The 21,329-nt window shown below is 37.9% G+C and overlaps 1 protein-coding gene across 12 annotated transcripts in view; it reads left to right on the forward strand.

Moving 5' to 3' along the window:
* LOC145255614 (pleckstrin homology domain-containing family H member 2-like) overlaps positions 1 to 21,329 on the forward strand; it is a 1,732,783-nt gene that overhangs the window by 1,330,608 nt on the left and 380,846 nt on the right. For all 12 annotated transcript variants that reach the window (XR_013863868.1, XM_080114122.1, XM_080114121.1 and 9 more), the window contains 2 exons: positions 963 to 1,130; positions 8,078 to 8,186. Coding sequence is in view for 11 of the 12 variants with exons in the window: in XM_080114122.1 (XP_079970248.1) it covers positions 963 to 1,130; positions 8,078 to 8,186 (277 nt within the window). In the remaining variant the exon portion in view is untranslated. The remainder of the gene's footprint in view (positions 1 to 962; positions 1,131 to 8,077; positions 8,187 to 21,329) is intronic.

Genomic DNA, 21,329 nt, shown 5'->3' on the forward strand with positions numbered 1-21,329 from the left:
TGAACATATATACACATATATATATGCATATATATATATACATATATATATACATATATTTTTACATATATATATACATATATTCACACACACACACACACACACACACACACACACACACATATATATATATATATATATATATATATATATATATATATTGATCTTGTCGGTGTGTGTGCAAAATGTCTCTACGAACTCCTCTCTGAATATTTGGTCTACAGAGTTGAAATTTGATATATAGGGTATTTGGACCTGTCATACACTTTCGAATTAATTGTAAGTCGGTAAAATAAATGCTAAGGAGTTAAACTTTAATTTTAAGTACAAATTGGGGGGAAAAAATCATTAACACACACACACACACATACACGCATACACACACACATATATATTTCAACGGTCAGCCTATTTCTAGCGTTATTTCTCTACTTTTAGCTAGATATCTTATTTTACACACACAAAAAAAAAAGATAAGGAAAGAAAGGTGTTACAGATATCAACCAGAAAACTAAAAATGGACCATTTTGTAACTATAAAAAACATTTTGTAACTATAAAAAAACATTAATGAATGTTCCTTGGCATGTAAATGCGTCATTACAGACGAAGCCTAAAAATGCGAAGTCATTGAAAATAATAGAACTAGAAAATACATACTGTTGAAGGAAAGATTCCGTAACTATATGTTATTATTTAGAATAGCTGACAGAGAAACGGATATAAAAATCCCAACATGTTTAGCTAAATGGGTATAGGAATAAAGAAATAACGGATAATATAAATTAAAATGGTTGATATATTGCGAGTATGCAAATAAACGTTCAAAATTTACATCCTGGCGAGTAATTATTCAGGGGAGATAATCGAATATGGTTCAAATGAAATAACATGAAAGTTATATATATTTTTAATTTGCTAATCAAAAGAAATAATATATTGTCTTTTATCTTCTTTTGCTAGACTCCACTTGGTCAGTTAAACTTGCGTGACGCAAGACTAGAAGAAATCGAGCACCCAGCTGAATCTGATGAGGACACTTCCGTTATGGTAGTGTCGCATCACGTGATTGCAATATGGCCACCCTTGCTGAGTCCAACCTACCTCATCATACCAACGAAACAAGAAAAGGTGTGTATCTTTACCACGTTTTGTTTTATTATAGTTTATATATATATATATATATATATATATATATATATATATATATATATATATATATATATATATATATATAATAAAATAATTATATATATGTATATATATATTTTTTTAATTATTGTATATATATATATATATATATATATATAATAGGTGTGTATCTTTATCACGTTTTGTTTTATTATAGTTCATATATATATATATGTATGTATATATATATATATATATATATATGTATGTATACATATATATATATATGTATGTATGTATGTATATATGTATGTATATATATATATGTATATATATATATGTATGTATGTATATATGTATGTATATATATATATGTATATATATATGTATGTATGTATGTATGTATATATATATATATATATATGTATGTATGTATATATATATATGTATGTATATATATATGTATATATATACTACCTGGGTGCCCGGCGTTGCCCAGGTGTTTTTAGGTGTATGTTGAGCTCCCCCCTACCCCCCCCCCAAATAAATAGGTGTAGTAGACAGGCAGGCTCGAACCCGTGACACAAAGGCGAAAAAGAAAGTGGAAGTGTGTGTAAGAGTATTAGTTGCGCAAAAAAAGGAAAATTGTGAACGAAAAAAATGTGCTAGTAGGTAGGCAGGCTCAAACCCGTACCCGCGAAGGAACAAAAGAAAGTAAAAAAACAAAAAACAAAACAAACGTGTAAAAAACTGTTTTGGTAGGTAAGGATCGAACCCGAACCGTTGAGGCAAAGTTGTAAATTAAAGTGTGAAAAAAAAAAGTGCGACGTCAACCATTGCTCCACCGCGAGATGCTAACGGAAACCCGTTTGAATTTATTTAATTACTTGGATTTGGCAGGTGCCCGTTTTAAGGAGTTTATGAGGTCAAGTTTGGCTGCGGGATTTTTATTTTCCCAAGATGTTATAGGAAAAAGACTAACCCACATGCGGCGAGCGGCAAATGTTGAATATTTCCCGAAATCGAGTAAATTAAATAGACAGGCGAGCTTCGTTGTTAACTCTGAGATATTACGATTCATATGTGATATAAAAAGTTTTAAAAAGTTGTGAACCGACCGACCGCTTCTCTGAAAAAAGCCTTTTGTAGACACACAGAAAAGAAAAAGCGAACACACATACATACATTTTCGCTTTTATATTTATAGATTAGGTTGACAAGAAAGTTGTTGCGGAATTTTTAATTTTAATTTCAAATGATCTATTTTCAAATTAAAGAACAATTATGTCGTCTTTTCAGAACGTTGAATACAAGATAAAAAAATGAAAAAATAATTTGTACAATTTTCTTATCTGAATTCAAGTTAGGCCGAAAAGAACCACTTTTGAACGCACAACACAATGGTGGTTCCAGAAATTTCGTGGCGGCGATGAGTCTTGAAGATGATGTGCCCGTAGTGGTTGGCCATTGAATGTTGACCATGATCAATTAAGAGCCTTAATCATAACCAATCCATGCACAACTGCTTGAGAACTTGCTTCTAAATTAGACGTAACATATACAATGACTTCCAACCACTTGAGAGATATTGGAAAGACAGAAATGGGTGTCCCACGAATTGAATAACAACCAAAATAAATGCCGTTATGAAGTGTCATCTTCCCTTCTTTTACGCAATAAAAACGACCGTTTTTCGACCAAGTTGTGACTTGCGATAAAAAGTGGGTTCTTTACAGCTAGTGACGTTCAGTTTAGTGGTTAAACGCCGATGAGGCTCCATGACACTTGCCGAAGTTGGAGTTGCACCAAAAGAAGGTCATGCTGACTATTTGTTGGTCTCCAACCAGTTTCATCCATTGCAGATTTTTGAAAGCAGGCGAATCCATTACGACGGGGAACTACTGTCAACAAATCAATGAAATACATCAGAAACTTCGACAACAATACCCAGCATTAGTCAACAGAAAAGGCCTAATTCTCCTCCATGACAATGTCCGACCATACATTGCTAAACCGACCCTCAAGAAGTTAAACAAATTGAGCTACGAAACTCTGCCTCATCCACCATACTTTCCAGACCTCTTATCTCCCCTCTACTACTTTTTCCAGCATCTCGAAAATTTTCTGAGTGAGAAATGCTTCACAAACCTAAACAATATCAAAAACGCCTTCAATAACTTCATCGCCATCAGAACGCAAGATTTTTACGTTATAAATACACTTGTTTCGAGTTGGCAAAATTGTGTTGATTTTGATGATACTTATTTCGATCAATAAATTTTTGTTTGAGCCGAGATATGTTCATTTGAATTTAAAAGTAAAAAGCAGCCAGAACTTTCTTGTCAACTTGATATATCATTAAGGGCTAGGACAACAGCATATTCTTTTCATTGTTTTGACCCTCGAATGTGTATCCGTTTATATCTTATGTTCTTTTTTTTTTTTACACAGTGGTCACCACTTATCAAGGCCCGGAAGCCACTCAGGGATAAGGGTTATTGCAAGTACATTACATTAGTGTGGATGATGAAGTGTTTACTTAAGGGGGCGGTTCATTAGGAATTTGTTAACATTGGACTTGAAGACATCCAAGTTGTAGTCAGGAAGGAAGCAGGCAGATGGAACATAGTTCCACAGGCGTGCAGTTCTAAGAAAGAAGCTTTGTTCATGGAATCCATGTTTTGATTTAGGCACAGATAAAGTGTGGGGGAAATTTTTCACAGTGGATTCAGCTAGACTGGTGTTTTTCGTGAAAGATTGTCGAGGGGGGACCAGAGATTGGAGTTCAGACGAGCACCTGCCATGGAAATAACGATAAAACAAGGATAGGCTTGCAACGTCTTTTCTGTGGGAGAGAGGTTGCAGGGAAGAGAAAATGGCATCCCCCACTATCTTATATGCTTTTATATAGAGTGATGTGGTTCTTGGTTAATTAGTTGTGTCTAACTATGTCGGATATATACTCGAGATTCAAAACAATGATAAGAATATGCTGTTGTCATAGCCCTAGTTATCATTTAGAGACAATAAACATACTAGGTGTCTTCAATAAACTTCAAGACTTTTTTACACATTCATTTAAAATTGTCGCAGACTCTTGAAAATTCAGTATATTATTGCTATCCATTTTATGAAATGACTGACCAATTGTCCTGATTTCAGGTTCAAATGAACATCTACAGCAGAATTGGAATACACCCAACTAAAGCCTGATTGTCATAGCTGACGAATTTTAAAAATGCAATCTGAACGTGAGGACACTTTGGAATACCGATATGCAATAAAATTCTGTTTTAAACTTAGTAAAAAGGCTACAGAAACGTATGGAATGCTAAAGTCTGCTTTTGAATCATCTTGCATGAATTGAGCATCGGTTTTTGAGTGGCATAAGAAAATCAAGGAAGGCAATGAGTTTGTGAGGGATGATGAGAGGTGTATGCGGAGTAAGGAAGTCAGAACTCTAAAGTTGATTGGCCAAATAAAGAATTTCATGGATAAGGACCGTCGTGTGTCTATAGAGACAATAAATGCACAGTTTGATGTCAGTGTGGGAACTGAAGATGCAGAAGACATGCATGGTTTGACTTAAGGGTGCTCAGAGAAGATCAGAAAGAAAGACGTTGTGTTGACCAAGATGGGAATCAAGACAGTTCCTCACCCTCCCTATAGTCCAAGCCTTGCTCCCTGTGACTTTTGGTTATTCCCTAAGCTCAAAGATAACCTTAGAGGCTGTCGTTATGAGAGAACTGAGGAGATGAAAGAGACTGTTATGAGGGTCGTTGACACGCTCACATAAGATGACTTTTATGGGGCCTTCCAGAAGTTGTTGGAACGGTACAACAAGTACATTGCAGCCGGAGGAGATTACTTCAAAGGGGACTAGAGTTTTATGCGTGTACTATCAATAAAAGTGTCTATATGAAAACTTATTGAAGATACCCCGTACACGCAATGCATACACAATAGACGTGATCAATTTTATTAACGCAGAGATAAAACCCCTCTTCACGTTTTAAATGCTCTAGCAATACAGCTTGCTTTTTATTGAAACAATTGATGGAATCTTTCTCTCTCTCTCTCTCTCTCTCTCTCTCTCCCTCTCTTTATCTATCAGGGAGGCCTGGCGTTGCCTCGGATTGAATGATGATCACTAAATGTTCTGCACTTCCAATACTTTTATTATCATTGAAATCAGTCAAATCGCCTATGTTTTTAAGCTGGTTGATTTCTTTCTCTATTCAGGAACCCATAGCGATGCACCATGAGAAAGCTGACGTGCCTTCCCACAGTGACTTATTCCACAATGCATTGTAGTCTATATTACACTGTAGAGAACCTACCCGTCGTTAAGAACTAAGTTTTAGATTCAAATGTCAAGTATCATGCCTCGATAGTGCTCTAAAGAGAAACATTAATTTTGAACACGTCCCTGTCTTATTAAAGAACCTACTCTTGATTTTATACACTATATACGAGAAATTAGTTGGAAGAAAAAAATTAAAATAATTATTTTTGGCATCGGAAAATATGCATGTTTTTTTCTAATCTGATACCGATTTCGATTCTGATTTATCTCCTCAACACACACACACACACACACACACACACACACACACACACACACACACACACACACACACACATTGTTTTAACAAAAACCAAGACTTCAAAATATTTTAAAAAAATACTTTGCAAGGATGAAATATAGGTAAAATACTTTCGCTTGTTTTCTTTTCCTTATAAAGGAAATGTTTTTTTCCATAATGTTTTATTGTTAAAGTGTTTTTTATTCAATGAGTCTGAAGAAAGGCTGTTCTTGTGAAAATTTTCAAACGACATAATGCTTGAATTTGTCCGAATAGTCTTGAAACAATCGTAACTAACGATGAAATACACTATTTGTTGCTATCAACCCATTCTTTGAAGTCTTGGTTTTTGTTAAAACAATATATGAATGCTCAATTATGAAATATGATAATTTTGTAGCTTACAGTTTAAGTCATCTCTTTTTGGCTTAAAAATTTATTAGTATATGAACGATGAATTATATAAACCCAGTATAATTGAGAATACTACAAATAAGATTATATATATATATATATATATATATATATATATATATATATATATATATATATATATATATATATATAGTGTGTTAAGATTTTTGTTCCTTAGAGGCGCTGGTTGAGTTTGAATAAAATAAAGTACGTATTATATACGTTTGAAGTCAAAACAACGCATTATTACAAAATAAACAGGCATTTATTTTGTTCGAAATTTAAATTGAAATTCATAAATATATTTCGAAGATATACTTCATCATCAGTATGTCTTTCCTTCTATTTTTTTTTTTGCCATGTTGTTGTTGGAGGCAGCATTTTTTCATTCAAGCAGACATTATTAAATACAACTGAAATACTTTACATTATGATTCTTCTTTCATTTTTTTTTCGATTTTCTATATAATCTTATATCGAAATCGAAAATATTAATGAAAGTTTCATAGTTATCATGAACGTTTTCGATTCAACTGCGAATCATCTTCACGTGGAATTCATTTGGACTTGATGAGATGAAAGTGAAAGGAACGGAAATTAAAAGTAGAAAAGTTAAAAGTAAACTGCACAATAAATTGTAGCGAGTGATGGGACGTTAAAAGTATATAAAACTAAGTCAATTAAAAATCCGAGTATTAAAATGAACGAGTCCATGAGCCAATATTAACAAAGCGCGTCGTTTACGCGCTACGCCAGACATTTTAATACGTTGTTTCTCTTCTCCAATGCGATGTTACTAATCGTAGTGTGTTGGATTCTAATGTAGGATGCTTTGAGAATCTTTTAACTTTTGAAAATTGTTTTCGTGTTGTACGAATTTTGTTATTATCGACAAGGATTTGTCTAAGATTGGAGGAGGGGGGGGGGAGACGTTTACGTTCTTTTATTAAATGCTGGTATATTTTGGAACAAAACGTTTAACAATACGACTGTCGTTATTCCCGCCTCGTAACCAAGAAAGAAGAAATAAACCGTGAGCTGCCCCTTTTGTAATCTCACATCACGTGCTCAGCTCGCATGAGAAATAGGCTCTGATTGGATAAGCCAGAAAGGAAGTTAAATGACTGCACCAGTCAACGCCGAGCTCAGAAGTTTAGCATAGGTTTAAAATATGTATTATTTGAATTATTATTTTTTTACTAGCGGTTGCGCCGCGTCGGCACACACAACGTTGAGTCAAACACAAAATCAAGTACACTCAACATCGTCTTACCATCAACGCTTACCATGTGAACTCGGAGTATAGAAAATTCCCATATGCACAAAACAAAATCACTGAGAAAACAAAAATACCCAAAGGGTAAGGATAATGAGTAAACGTTGGATAAAATGATGGTTAAAATTATTACGAAGTTACCAGGATTCGAACCTGGAATCTTCTGATTCGTAGTCAGACGAGTTATCCATTGCGCCACAAATTCTGTCTGTATGCTGAATGATGTAACCGCGACTGTATACAGAGAGTGTAAAATTCCGTTGACATTGGCAGGTAGCTTTTTCGACAATTGCACGAACCGACCCCCAAACCCTTATTTCGGGCTGTTTGTGTGACTCAGTGTTGTTCGTTACGAACCATATACAGATAAGGACAATCTGGAGACTCACACCTTTCAGGGAAAAAAAGAATTTTTCAATTCGGTGCATTCGTTCGAAAGTTTTATTGGTATATATATATATATATATATATATATATATATATATATATATATATAACACATACACAATTACATAAATATATAAACATATACATATATAAATATATATAAATACATAAATAAATAAATAAATAAACATTTAGAATTTTATTAATAGTTTTTTATTTTATAAAAATGTTTTTCGATACAGTCCTGTTCACCTATTTTTTGCATTTTCATTTCTTTTCTGCAGGATTCTTGGCTGTACCATTTAACCGTAGCTGCTGGTGGAGGTACCGGAAAGGTTGGAACCGAATTTGAACAGTTGGTTGCCAAAGTAATGGAAGTCGGCGGAAACTTAAGTAAGTGTCGTCGACATCAACAAAAAAAAAGATGTTGACTAATATCAAAACGCAGTATGAAAATAATATGTTTTCTGATTGTTTCAGTGACTGTGGTTGTTTGGGAATACAAAACTATAATAATTTCGTCATTAAAAAAAAACTTCATGTCACAAAACAGAGGTACCATGAAACTTATCTCCACAAATGCATCAGAAATCACTCAAGTTTTCGAGTGCATGCAAAGATGACCACGACAATTCACTCTGTGGTAGGGGCGGGGGGATGGGTGCATGTATAGATAAAAGCTCGCCTGCTCCTGATAACAGGAAGTATCCAAGGAGTTAACTTCCCTGGGACAGAAAGTAACCAGGACAAGTCTAGTATAGACAGGGTGAATTACTCTCTCTCCAACAACTCCTTTGTCACGGAAAAAAAGTTACTAGTTTCTCTCTACTCGATTGCCTTTTCTATGGAAAGTTCTCGACTGAGCTCCAATCTTTGGTTTCTTCTTGTAAGACATTCACAGCAAGAACTCGTCTTCTGCCATAATGCAACCAAACAATAAAGATATACAATTATATTTTTTATACAAATTGTTAGTCTCTCTCTCTATGCTATTGCTTTATCTATGGAAGGTGTTCGACTGAGCTCCAATCTTTGGTTTCTTCTTGTAAGACATTCACAGCAAGAACTCGTCTTCTGCCATAATGCAACCAAACAATAAAGATATACGATTATATTTTTTATACAAATTGTTAGTCTCTCTCTATTCTATTGCTTTATCTATGGAAGGTGCTCGACTGAGCTCCAATCTTTGGTTCGTCCTTGCTAGACATTTGCAACAATAACTCGTCTTCTACCATAACGCAACCAGATAATAAATATATACGATTATATTTTGTACACATCGCTAGTCTCTTTCTCTACTAAATCGCAAATTTCTATAGAAAGTCACAGTGGTCCAGGCAAGGAGTCCGACCAGATAGATAGATAGATAGATAGATAGATAGCCAGTGTGAGTTTTATTTTATTGCTGTCGGGAATTGACAAAATTAATTCGCTAGAAAACAAAAACAACAATGACTTAAAAATGGTAATATTAGAATGAAAAAAAGTCTCACGCTGCAACATGTTCATTGTCCCTGGTGCACGTTTCTCCTTCCTACCATAACTCTTTTAGGAAAGCTACTACAAAGGGGTTACCACATAACAAGGTCTGGAGGCCATTCGAGGATAAGGGTTAATGTGTTTATCGTAGTCATTGGGACAGTATTGTCGTGATCGCTTATGGTGGAAATTTGGTATAGTTTGATTATTTAAAAGGACGGTTCAAAAAGAATTTGTTTACGTTGGACTTGAAAACGACAACATTGTAGTCAGATAGAAAGAAGACCACCAGAACAGAGTTCCACGGACGGAAAATTCTAGGAAAGAAATTTTGTTGATGGAATTCACGTTTAGGTTTAGCCACAAATAGAGAGTGGGAGAATTTATTGATAGTGATTTTGGTTAGACGAGTGTTTGTTTGTGAAACATTAGCAAAGGGGGGCCATAAATTGGGGCTGAGTCAAACACTTGCCATGAAAATAATGATAAAGCAGAGACAGGCTCGCAACATCTCTTTTGTAGGCAAGAGGGTGCAGGGAAGAGAAAAGGCAGGATAGGGTGCTCTGAGCAGATCTTGCCCAGATGTGGCCACAGAACTCCATCCTAGGATGCGCATGACTACTTACAGGTAGAGAATTGCATCAGCAGTGAGATATCTACTGGAGCGGTAGAGTGATCCAAACACTTTACTAGCAAAATTGGCAACAGATTTGATGTATGTGTTCCATTTCAGATCAAGAGTTAAGGTCAGACCAAGAAACTTGTCTAAACATGGAGTCTCCTCAAACGCAAGAGCCGTTCATTTCAATTGATGTCAGATGTGGGTCAGAGTGTTGGTGATGAAAAGAGTGAAGCTTGGTTTTCGATGCATTAAAATTTCATCGTTTTTCTTAAGGACATAATGCTGCATGCAGACAACTGCAGAATGGCCAGTTGGCATCGTAGATTTCGGAACGGGTAATTTCTGGCAGAAACTGCTTTGTGAATCTATTGGTGATTCCACTAGAAAGAGTTCTATCCGTCTGATATGACGAGGATGAGAGCAGAGATTCCTGTAAATAGCAAATGATAATATTTCTTTCTTGCATATTTAAATTGCTATCCCTGAGTTAATCAAGAATTGATAGGAAAGGGCGACAGCGGAAGAAGGAGGAGAAGGAGAAGAAAGAAGGATGATGAGAAGAAGAAAAAGAGGAATGAAAAAGAGAAGGAGGAGACGAGGAAAAAAGAAGGATGAGAGAAGAAGAAGAAGAAGAAGAAGAAGTAGTAAGAGAAGGATCAGATGATGAAGAAGAAGGATGAGAAGAAAGAAGAAGATGATTGGGAAAAGAAGAAAGAAGCAGAATGAGAAGAAGGAGAAGAAGAAGGAGAAGAAGAAGAAGAAGAAGAAGAAGAAGAAGAAAGGGACGAGGAGAAAAAAGAGGAAAAAAAAGAGGAAAAAAGAAGAAGGGGATGGGAAGAAGAAGAAGAAGAAGAAGAAGAAGAAAAGGAAAAAAAAAACGAATTTGTTTTGGCCACTGCCTTCTGGTTTTCGTCCGCCAAAATCAATATCTTTGGCGCTTTCAAAAGTTTCAGGAAATGGTCTGCATTGGACTGAAAAGAACTTGGCGGGGGAAGAGGGACGAGGAAGCCTTTGTTGATTATCTGTGAGGCTTTCTTGAAGAATTAGACTGTGATTCTTGGCTCTCCATTGTCGCTATCCGCAATTGGATAAAAAAAAAAAAAAAAAAAATGATAGCAAATAATCTTCTCAAACATCGCTGGGATCTATGGCATGCGAGAAGATGCAGTTTTTGAAATGAAATGTTTCCATTTTGCTACCAGCAAGAACATCCGACATTGCCCAAGAATTGAATGATGAACATGAAGACCCCTATGTACTCCAGTTACAAGCCCTGAAACCATATTCCTCCTCCTCCTCCTCCTCATCCTCATCATCATCATCATTATCGGTTTACTGTTTGTTTTAAATGTTCACATAAGTTAAACAGCTTTTAGAAATTGACTTCCAAACTAACTTATCTCTGGTGAGGTCATTATTTATCCCATCATCATCGTCATCATCAGCATGCTCTTTATTATCATCACCATCATCATCATCATCATCATGTAACGTGCCCGTTACTTTATTACTGTATCGTTACATTCCAAACCTCTCAGACCCACACGTTGTCTCGTACCATCGCAGAAGAACAAACAAATAAAAAACGAAAGAAACAAAAATCCGACTCAGCATTTTTTTTAAAACTGTTAATGAAATGCTTTTATCTGTGGTTCTTCCAAAACAATGCATTTCATTATCTTTCGGAAGTCTTTCCATACACATATCTGTTCTACAACGCTGTGCCATATAACATGTGCTTTTTAAAAGTCTCCATCCCCGTCACCTGACACAAGCCTTAGTCAGCACTTTGTTGCCCTCGATTTTACATGTCCATCTTTCCCAACACACACTTTGCTTCTCTTGCTCGACCACATGCTGACCTTTTTTCTTTTTCTCCCCCTTCTCGTTCCCGTGACGTCAGCATGTACGCACTTGCTTAATGTGCATATGTGCTTTAATATGCATATGTGCTTTAATATGCATATGTACTTTAATGGCTGCTGTTGCTAATATTTTTGCTAATCAGCTATCTTATGGCTACTGCTGGTTTTCTCACACACACCCATACGCATTGTTACCAAAAAAGTACACTGCTTCGTTATAATCATCATCTCCACTACCATCATCGTCAACAGCAGCAGTATCATTATCAGTATGTTCTTCATTATCGTCAGCATCAGCATCATCATCGGTTTAATGTTTGTTTTACATGTTGGCATGAGTTAAACAGCTTTTTTCAAAATTGACTTCCAAATAACTTTTATCTCTGGCAAGGCCTTTATTTATCCATCTTTCTCTCAAGTCTTTTTCACTTCTTCCCCTGTTTTCCCTGTCAACTATTCTACATCAACTAGCCCAAACACTCCTCCATTCTTTCTTTCATCATCATCATCATAATCGTTGTCGTCGTCGTCGTCATCATCATCATCATCATCACCACCACCACCACCATCATCACCAACATCATCACGATTATCATCATCACCATCATGATCATCATTATTATCACCATCATCACCGTCATGATCATCACCACCACCACCACCACCACCACCACAATCATCATTATCATCATCATAAGTTCAACGTTTGACAGGTGTTGGACAGCTTTTAGAAATTGACTTCCAAAGTAATCTACTTCTGGCCTGGTATACACTTATCCCGTTCTCCATCAGATTCATCCTCATGTTTTCCTTAGTAAACTGTCCCCACCACCTCTATTGTGCTACATTTAACATGCCAAGAACTCTCAACATAACTATACTATCGAAATCCTTTTTAGATTTCATTTTCCTCTGAGTTCATTTCATTTCAGCATCACTTAAAAAGAGTCTCACGCTGCCACATGTTCATTGTACCTGGTGCGCATTTCTCCTTCCTACAACTGCATGCCGATCACAGCCAGCATATTCTCGTCCTCGACTTTACATGTGCATTTCTTTCGACGCACACTTTGCTTCTCTTCCATCTCTACACTTATTAAAAGTCTCTGGCCATCGTCCATCTTGCCCAATGTACACTTTTCTTCTTCCTCTGACCACATGCCAGCCACAGCCAGCCCATTCTCATCTTCACTTTTCACGTCCATCTCCTTCAATGTCGACTTTTTTTCTCTTGAGCACGTAGTGCGTTTTTTCCTCCTTTTTTCCCCCTTTTCTTCTCACATGCACTTCCTTATTTGCATATGCCTCTTTTCAGCTACTGCTGCTGCTGCTAATTTCTTTGCAGCCAGCTCTTCTTCGCTGCTGCTGATATTTTCCCATGTGCTCATATGCACTTTGTTAAATATGCCTCAGAAGAGATGTTGCGAGTTTTTCTCTGCTTTATCATTATTTTCATGGCAAGTGCTCGACTGAGCTTCAATCTATGATCTCCCCCTCGCCAAGCTTTCACAAGAAACACTCGTCTAGCTGAAAACACTATCAATAATTCCCCCCACTCTTTATCTGTGCCTAAACCTAAACGTAGATTCCATGAACAAAGCTTCTTTCTTAGACCTGCACGCCTGTGGAATTGTCTTTCATTTTCCTGCTTTCCAGCTGATTACAATATGGTTGTCTTCAAGTCCAATGTAAACAAGTTCTTGATGAGCCGTTCCACTTAAGTTAACAAATTTACTGAATTTCCATTACTAACGATTACTATATGGTTCAATTGACTACTGTACACTCTTAACCCTTATCCGCTAGCGGTCTCTGGCCTTCATAAGTGGTTATGCCTATGTAAAAAAAAAAAAGTAAAAAAAAAAGCCTGTCTTCAAGCCTCACATTATACGTCTGTTGTGTAATTCTCTCCATGCAATGCATGCTTTCAACCTTTATTGGCCCGATTTCATTTTCATACATTCCTGATAGATTCTTCCCTTGGTAACACTCTGCTAATTAGTCATGACAAATGTCGGATAAAAATGAAAGAAACAAAGCTTACTAAAGCAGTGTCGTCCTCCTAAGTAATCGAATCCTGCCCTTTTCAAACATCGCTTAAAATTCTCTCATAGTATTATTCATCAATCCAATCGACAATCCCATTAATCCTTATCCTCGAGTGCCCTTTGTGCCTTGATAAGTGATGACTAGGGCTAAGACAACAGCATATTCTTTTCATTGTTTTTACTATCGAGTGTGTATCTATTGATATCTTATATGCTTTTATATAGAATGATGTGGTTCTCGGTTGATTAACTGTGTCGGATATATACTCGAGAGTTAAAACAATGAAAAGAATATGCTGTTGTCATAGCCCTAGTGATGACTCATTCGAATAAAAAAAAAGAAAACAATACGATGCTATTAATAGAAAGTTTCAGTTTTTAAAACCCTTTTTCACCACAGCAAAGGCATATTGCCACTTGGAATGTAAGGAGCTACGACTTGGAATTATGTCTAACAGGGGGACTATTAGGAGCTAACTTGAGTAGCGAGATGTTTGTTCACATGCCATTTAAACTTTAGAGGGTTATTACAGGCAGAAAATTAGGAAACAGGAAGGGAATTCCAAAGTCTAGAAAATTTGAGGGAAGAAATTATTAAAGTAGAAGGCTTGCTGGCATTTAGGAACCTTAACACTGAAGGGGTGGAATTTTGCTGCCTGTCAGTTTAGTCGGGAGTATGTACGGCAAAAGAGTACAAGTGCTATGAGTTCATCAGAGCACGTTCCATTTAAGTATTTATAAAACAGGTACACGGATGCGACAATGTGGTGATGGGACAGAGGTTGGAGATTAAACGACATTGCAGGATGTATTAAATTTGGGACTCTTTTTTGGACCCTGTCTAAAAGTGAGAGACTAGTAGCAGATGCACCAGCGCAGATGTGACACCAATACTCCAAGTATGGGCTAATTGTGGTTTTGTAAAGATATAAGATATTCTAAATGTGAGTAATTTTCTAACATAGTAAAGGGAGCCCACCTTCTTTGCAGCAGCCTTGCCTCAATATATAAGTATTTGAACAGTATTTTTTTCTATGCATAATTCGTTAAACTGATTAGATGTTTTTAGTCTATTAATTTTACATCGGATACTTTCCACTTTTCGTATTGTGGTCTTTACTTCAGGTGAAAAAAAATTAATAATTTATTAACCAATGAAAATTAAGCATCCATAAATATAAATAGCAAAAATCTAACCCCTGAAGATGAATTCAAAAGGATTTGAAAGTACTTGGACAAATCGAAGTTATGATTATTACATCAGCCAGTTCCCGCCTGAAGTAAAGACTACAATACGAAAAATGAAAAGGATCCAATGTAAAATTAATAGACTAAAAACGTCCATTCAATTCAACAAATTATGCATATATATATATATATATATATATATATATATATATATATATATATATATGTATATATATATACTTAATTTACTCACATAAAATTAATATACGAAAGCATAAATTTATGCGTACTGGGATAGCTTCCGTACATTTATATCTGATCTACCTCTGCATTCCATGTTTAAAAAGGATGTGTCCTCTATAGTATTAGACCTGACTGAATGGTTAATTGTAGGTATTGACCATTTCATACCCTCTAAAAAGTTTCAGCAAAAACCTAACAGCCAGCCATGGTTCTCTCCAGAATGTGCTGCTGCCATTGTGCACAGAAATCACTTTTTCCACTGCTTCAAACGTAATAGATGTATGGAAACTAAAGCCGTTTTCAGGACTGCCAGCAACCATTGTAAGAAAGTAATAAGGAACGCAAGAGTGTTGTATGCTCAATCTGTTAAGTCCAAAGTAGCTGAGCAGCGGCTTGGTTCCCACCAGTTTTGGCAAATAGCAAACAGAATCCTGAACAGAAGCGTGTGCTCCATCCCAACTATTATCAATGGACCTGAGGTAATCTCGTCAGCATCAGACAAAGCCAAACTCTTTGTCAAGAACTTTGCAGCTAATTCTACCCTTTGCGACCAAGACCGCCAACCCCCAATATTTCCTCCTGTATCAGAAAACACGCTATGTGATATACGTATATCTGTATGTGATGTTGCGAAGCTAATCAAAAACCTTGATTCGAGTAAAGCAACTGGCCCTGACGGTATTCCAATTATAGTACTCAAAAAACTTCAACCTGAATTAGCGCCCATACTTACAAAACTGTTTAAACGTTGTCTTAAGGAGAATAGTTTCCCATCTCCCTGGAAAATCTCATCAGTATGCCCTGTATTTAAGAATTCAGGTGATCGCTCATCCCCCTCTCAGTACAGGCCAATAAGTCTCCTGTGCGTCATGAGTAAGTTGCTAGAATCTGTGTTAAATACAGAAGTAATCAAACATCTCAACAAAAATAACCTTCTTAGTGACACTCAATATGGTTTCCGTTCTGCTAGATCTACAGCAGATGTCCTTACAGTTATATCGCATAGGATTAGCAAATCTCTCGACGGTGGCAATCTTTCTAGGGCAATTGCTCTTGACATATCTAAAGCCTTTGATAGGGTATGGCATAAAGGTTTACTTCATAAGATCGCTAGCTATGGTATAGCTGGAAAAGTCTTCTCAATTATTAAATCATTTCTTTCTGATAGGTTTATAAGAGTAGTAGTTGAGGGGCAAAAATCAGAAGCTCACAGTATTAATGCCGGTGTCCCTCAGGGATCCATCCTGGGCCCAACTCTTTTCCTGATCTACATTAATGATCTTCCAAATCATATCCTTACATCATTTGTAGACATTTATGCTGACGACACTACCATTTATGGTAGCACATCTAAGACAGTAAACGACCAAGTTCTCTCCAATTCTCTCTCCTCTGATCTTGAGCACGTAGTACAATGGGGAAAGGAGTGGCTGGTTACTTTTAATGCATCTAAAACCAAGCTCCTCTCTTTACATCATCAACATTCTAATTCACATTTGTCATCAATTGAAATGAATGGCTCTCGTCTTCAGGAGGCCTCAAGTTTTGACAAGCTTCTGGGCTTGACCATTACTCCTGATCTTAAATGGAACACGTATATCAAATCTGTTGCCAAGGCCGCTGGAAAAATGGTGGGATCTTTCTATCGATCCAGTAGATATCTCACTGCTGATGCTATTCTCTACCTATATAAGAGCCAGGTACGTCCAAGGATGGAATACTGTTGCCACATCTGGGCAGGAGCTGCTAGAAAGGACTTGTCCTGCCTTGATAGAGTTCAAAATAGACTTCGTAGCCTCGTAGGAGATGTCCTTTTCTCCTCCTTGCAACCTCTATCTCACAGAAGAGATGTTGCGAGTTTGTCTCTGATGTATCGTTATTTTCATGGAAAGTGTTCAACTGAGCTTCAATCTATGGTCCCCCCTCGCCAAACTTTCACAAGAAACACTCGTCTAGCTGTAAACACTATCAATAATTTCCCCCACTCTTTATCTGTGCCTAAACCTAAACGTAGATTCCATGAACAAAGCTTCTTTCTTAGAACTGCACGCCTGTGGAATTGTCTTCCGTTTTCCTGCTTTCCGGCTGACTACAATATGGTTGTGTTCAAGTCTAAAGTAAATAAGTTCTTGATGAGCCGTTCCATATAAGTTATTAAATTTACCAAATTTTCATTACTAATGATTACTATATTGACCAATTTCTACTGTACACTCTTTAACCCTTATCCTTGAGTGGCCTCTGGGCCTTGATAATGTGGTGACACCTTTGTAAAAAAAAAAAAAAAAAGTATTTACTTCAAAAGTGCTCAATACGTAGGTAGAGCTAGTTAGTAAGTTATAAAATATATATGGCGATTAAACTACACTGAATATTCTGCGTTTCATCCAGTCTAGGACTCTTAAGCCTGAAGAATCCTACAGTGGATGAAACGCGGAATATTCAGTGTAGCTTAATCGCCATATATATTTTATAACTTATATATATATATATATACACATACATATATATATATATACACATACATATATATATATATATACACATACATATATATATATACACATACATATATATATATATACATATATATATATATATATAATAGTAATATTATATATATTTTATGTTATTTTTATCATTATTATTGTATTTAATATTATTTTATTGTCCTTATGATATATACTTTTATTATTATTATTATATACGTTTTATCATTATTATTACTATTATATATATTGATTATCATATTATTATTATTTTTTTATTTTATTTATTACTATTATATATGTACATATTATTATAATATATATTTTATTATTATGTATGTACAGGGTGGAACGATAAAATTGTCACCCTAGAAAAGACGACATTATTTCATTTCGGTTTGATTAAACCCGGTTTTTATTTTTGGTACAAACCATCTACTAGTTGGCCAGTTGTGTACAAATTCCAAGCGTGATAGGAGCTTCTATCATGTCTGAAAGTGACACAATATTCAATGAGCGAAATCGAAGATGCACTGCTGTACAACTCATGCTCTCTAACGATCCAAGTAAGGACAACAGGACCATTGCCAGCACCTTCAAAATGCATCGCTAGATTGTCACGAATAACAGGAATGTGCCCAGGGTAATGAAAACAATATTTCCAGCCACGGTTATGGTCTCTGGTATGATTTGGAGTGGGGGCCACATCATGTCACCTCACATCTTCGAAGTCGGCTTGAAAGTCAACACCAAAGTGTACCTGGATGTTCCGAAGAATGTGGTGATCCCCTGGTGTAATCAGGTGGCCGCTGGCAGTTCACAAGTCCAAAGAGACCCAGCATCATTTCACAAGTCCAAAGAGACCCAGCGTCATTTCACAAGTCCAAAGAGACCCAGAGTCAGTTCACAAGTCCAAAGAGACCCAGAGTCAGTTCACAAGTCCAAAGAGACCCAGCGTCAGTTCACAAGTCCAAAGAGACCCAGAGTCAGTTCACAAGTCCAAAGAGACCCAGCGTCAGTTAACAAGTCCAAAGAGACCCAGAGTCAGTTCACAAGTCCAAAGAGACCCAGCGTCAGTTCACAAGTCCAAAGAGACCCAGCGTCAGTTCACAAGTCCAAAGAGACCCAGCGTCAGTTCACAAGTCCAAAGAGACCCAGCGTCAGTTCACAAGTCCAAAGAGACCCAGCGTCATTTCACAAGTCCAAAGAGACCCAGCGTCAGTTCACAAGTCCAAAGAGACCCAGCGTCAGTTCACAAGTCCAAAGAGACCCAGCGTCAGTTCACAAGTCCAAAGAGACCCAGCGTCATTTCACAAGTCCAAAGAGACCCAGCGTCAGTTCACAAGTCCAAAGAGACCCAGAGTCATTTCCAGCCACGGTTATGGTCTCTGGTATGATTTGGAGTGGGGGCCACATCATGTCACCTCACATCTTCGAAGTCGGCTTGAAAGTCAACACCAAAGTGTACCACAAGTCCAAAGAGTCAGTTCACAAGTCCAAAGAGACCCAGCGTCAGTTCACAAGTCCAAAGAGACCCAGCGTCAGTTCACAAGTCCAAAGAGACCCAGCGTCAGTTCACAAGTCCAAAGAGACCCAGAGTCAGTTCACAAGTCCAAAGAGACCCAGCGTCATTTCACAAGTCCAAAGAGACCCAGCGTCATTTCACAAGTCCAAAGAGACCCAGCGTCAGTTCACAAGTCCAAAGAGACCCAGAGTCAGTTCACAAGTCCAAAGAGACCCAGCGTCAGTTCACAAGTCCAAAGAGACCCAGCGTCAGTTCACAAGTCCAAAGAGACCCAGCGTCAGTTCACAAGTCCAAAGAGACCCAGCATCAGTTCACAAGTCCAAAGAGACCCAGAGTCAGTTCACAAGTCCAAAGAGACCCAGCGTCAGTTCACAAGTCCAAAGAGACCCAGCGTCAGTTCACAAGTCCAAAGAGACCCAGCGTCAGTTCACAAGTCCAAAGAGACCCAGAGTCAGTTCGCAAGTCCAAAGAGACCCAGCGTCAGTTCACAAGTCCAAAGAGACCCAGCGTCAGTTCACAAGTCCAAAGAGACCCAGAGTCAGTTCGCAAGTCCAAATAGACCCAGCGTCAGTTCACAAGTCCAAAGAGACCCAGAGTCATTTCACAAGTCCAAAGAGACCCAGCGTCAGTTCACAAGTCCAAAGAGACCCAGCGTCAGTTCACAAGTCCAAAGAGACCCAGCGTCAGTTCACAAGTCCAAAGAGACCCAGCGTCAGTTCACAAGTCCAAAGAGACCCAGCGTCATTTCACAAGTCCAAAGAGACCCAGCGTCAGTTCACAAGTCCAAAGAGACCCAGAGTCATTTCACAAGTCCAAAGAGACCCAGAGTCAGTTCACAAGTCCAAAGAGACCCAGCGTCATTTCACAAGTCCAAAGAGACCCAGCGTCATTTCACAAGTCCAAAGAGACCCAGCGTCAGTTCACAAGTCCAAAGAGACCCAGAGTCAGTTCACAAGTCCAAAGAGACCCAGCGTCAGTTCACAAGTCCAAAGAGACCCAGCGTCAGTTCACAAGTCCAAAGAGACCCAGAGTCAGTTCACAAGTCCAAAGAGACCCAGCGTCAGTTCACAAGTCCAAAGAGACCCAGCGTCAGTTCACAAGTCCAAAGAGACCCAGCGTCAGTTCACAAGTCCAAAGAGACCCAGAGTCAGTTCACAAGTCCAAAGAGACCCAGCGTCAGTTCACAAGTCCAAAGAGACCCAGCGTCAGTTCACAAGTCCAAAGAGACCCAGCGTCAGTTCACAAGTCCAAAGAGACCCAGCGTCAGTTCACAAGTCCAAAGAGACCCAGAGTCAGTTCACAAGTCCAAAGAGACCCAGCGTCATTTCACAAGTCCAAAGAGACCCAGCGTCAGTTCACAAATCCAAAGGGACCCAGCGTCATTTCACAAGTCCAAAGAGACCCAGCGTCAGTTCACAAGTCCAAAGAGACCCAGAGTCAGTTCGCAAGTCCAAAGAGACCCAGCGTCAGTTCACAAGTCCAAAGAGACCCAGCGTCAGTTCACAAGTCCAAAGAGACCCAGCGTCAGTTCACAAGTCCAAAGAGACCCAGAGTCATTTCACAAGTCCAAAGAGACCCAGCGTCAGTTCACAAGTCCAAAGAGACCCAGCGTCAGTTCACAAGTCCAAAGAGACCCAGAGTCATTTCACAAGTCCAAAGAGACCCAGCGTCAGTTCACAAGTCCAAAGAGACCCAGCGTCAGTTCACAAGTCCAAAGAGACCCAGCGTCAGTTCACAAGTCCAAAGAGACCCAGCGTCAGTTCACAAGTCCAAAGAGACCCAGCGTCATTTCACAAGTCCAAAGAGACCCAGCGTCAGTTCACAAGTCCAAAGAGACCCAGAGTCATTTCACAAGTCCAAAGAGACCCAGCGTCAGTTCACAAGTCCAAAGAGACCCAGCGTCAGTTCACAAGTCCAAAGAGACCCAGAGTCAGTTCACAAGTCCAAAGAGACCCAGCGTCATTTCACAAGTCCAAAGAGACCCAGCGTCATTTCACAAGTCCAAAGAGACCCAGCGTCAGTTCACAAGTCCAAAGAGACCCAGAGTCAGTTCACAAGTCCAAAGAGACCCAGC

This window comes from Euprymna scolopes, chromosome 31, assembly GCF_053919585.1.
Source record: "Euprymna scolopes isolate OS-2025 chromosome 31, ASM5391958v1, whole genome shotgun sequence".
Lineage (NCBI taxonomy): Eukaryota > Metazoa > Mollusca > Cephalopoda > Sepiida > Sepiolidae > Euprymna > Euprymna scolopes.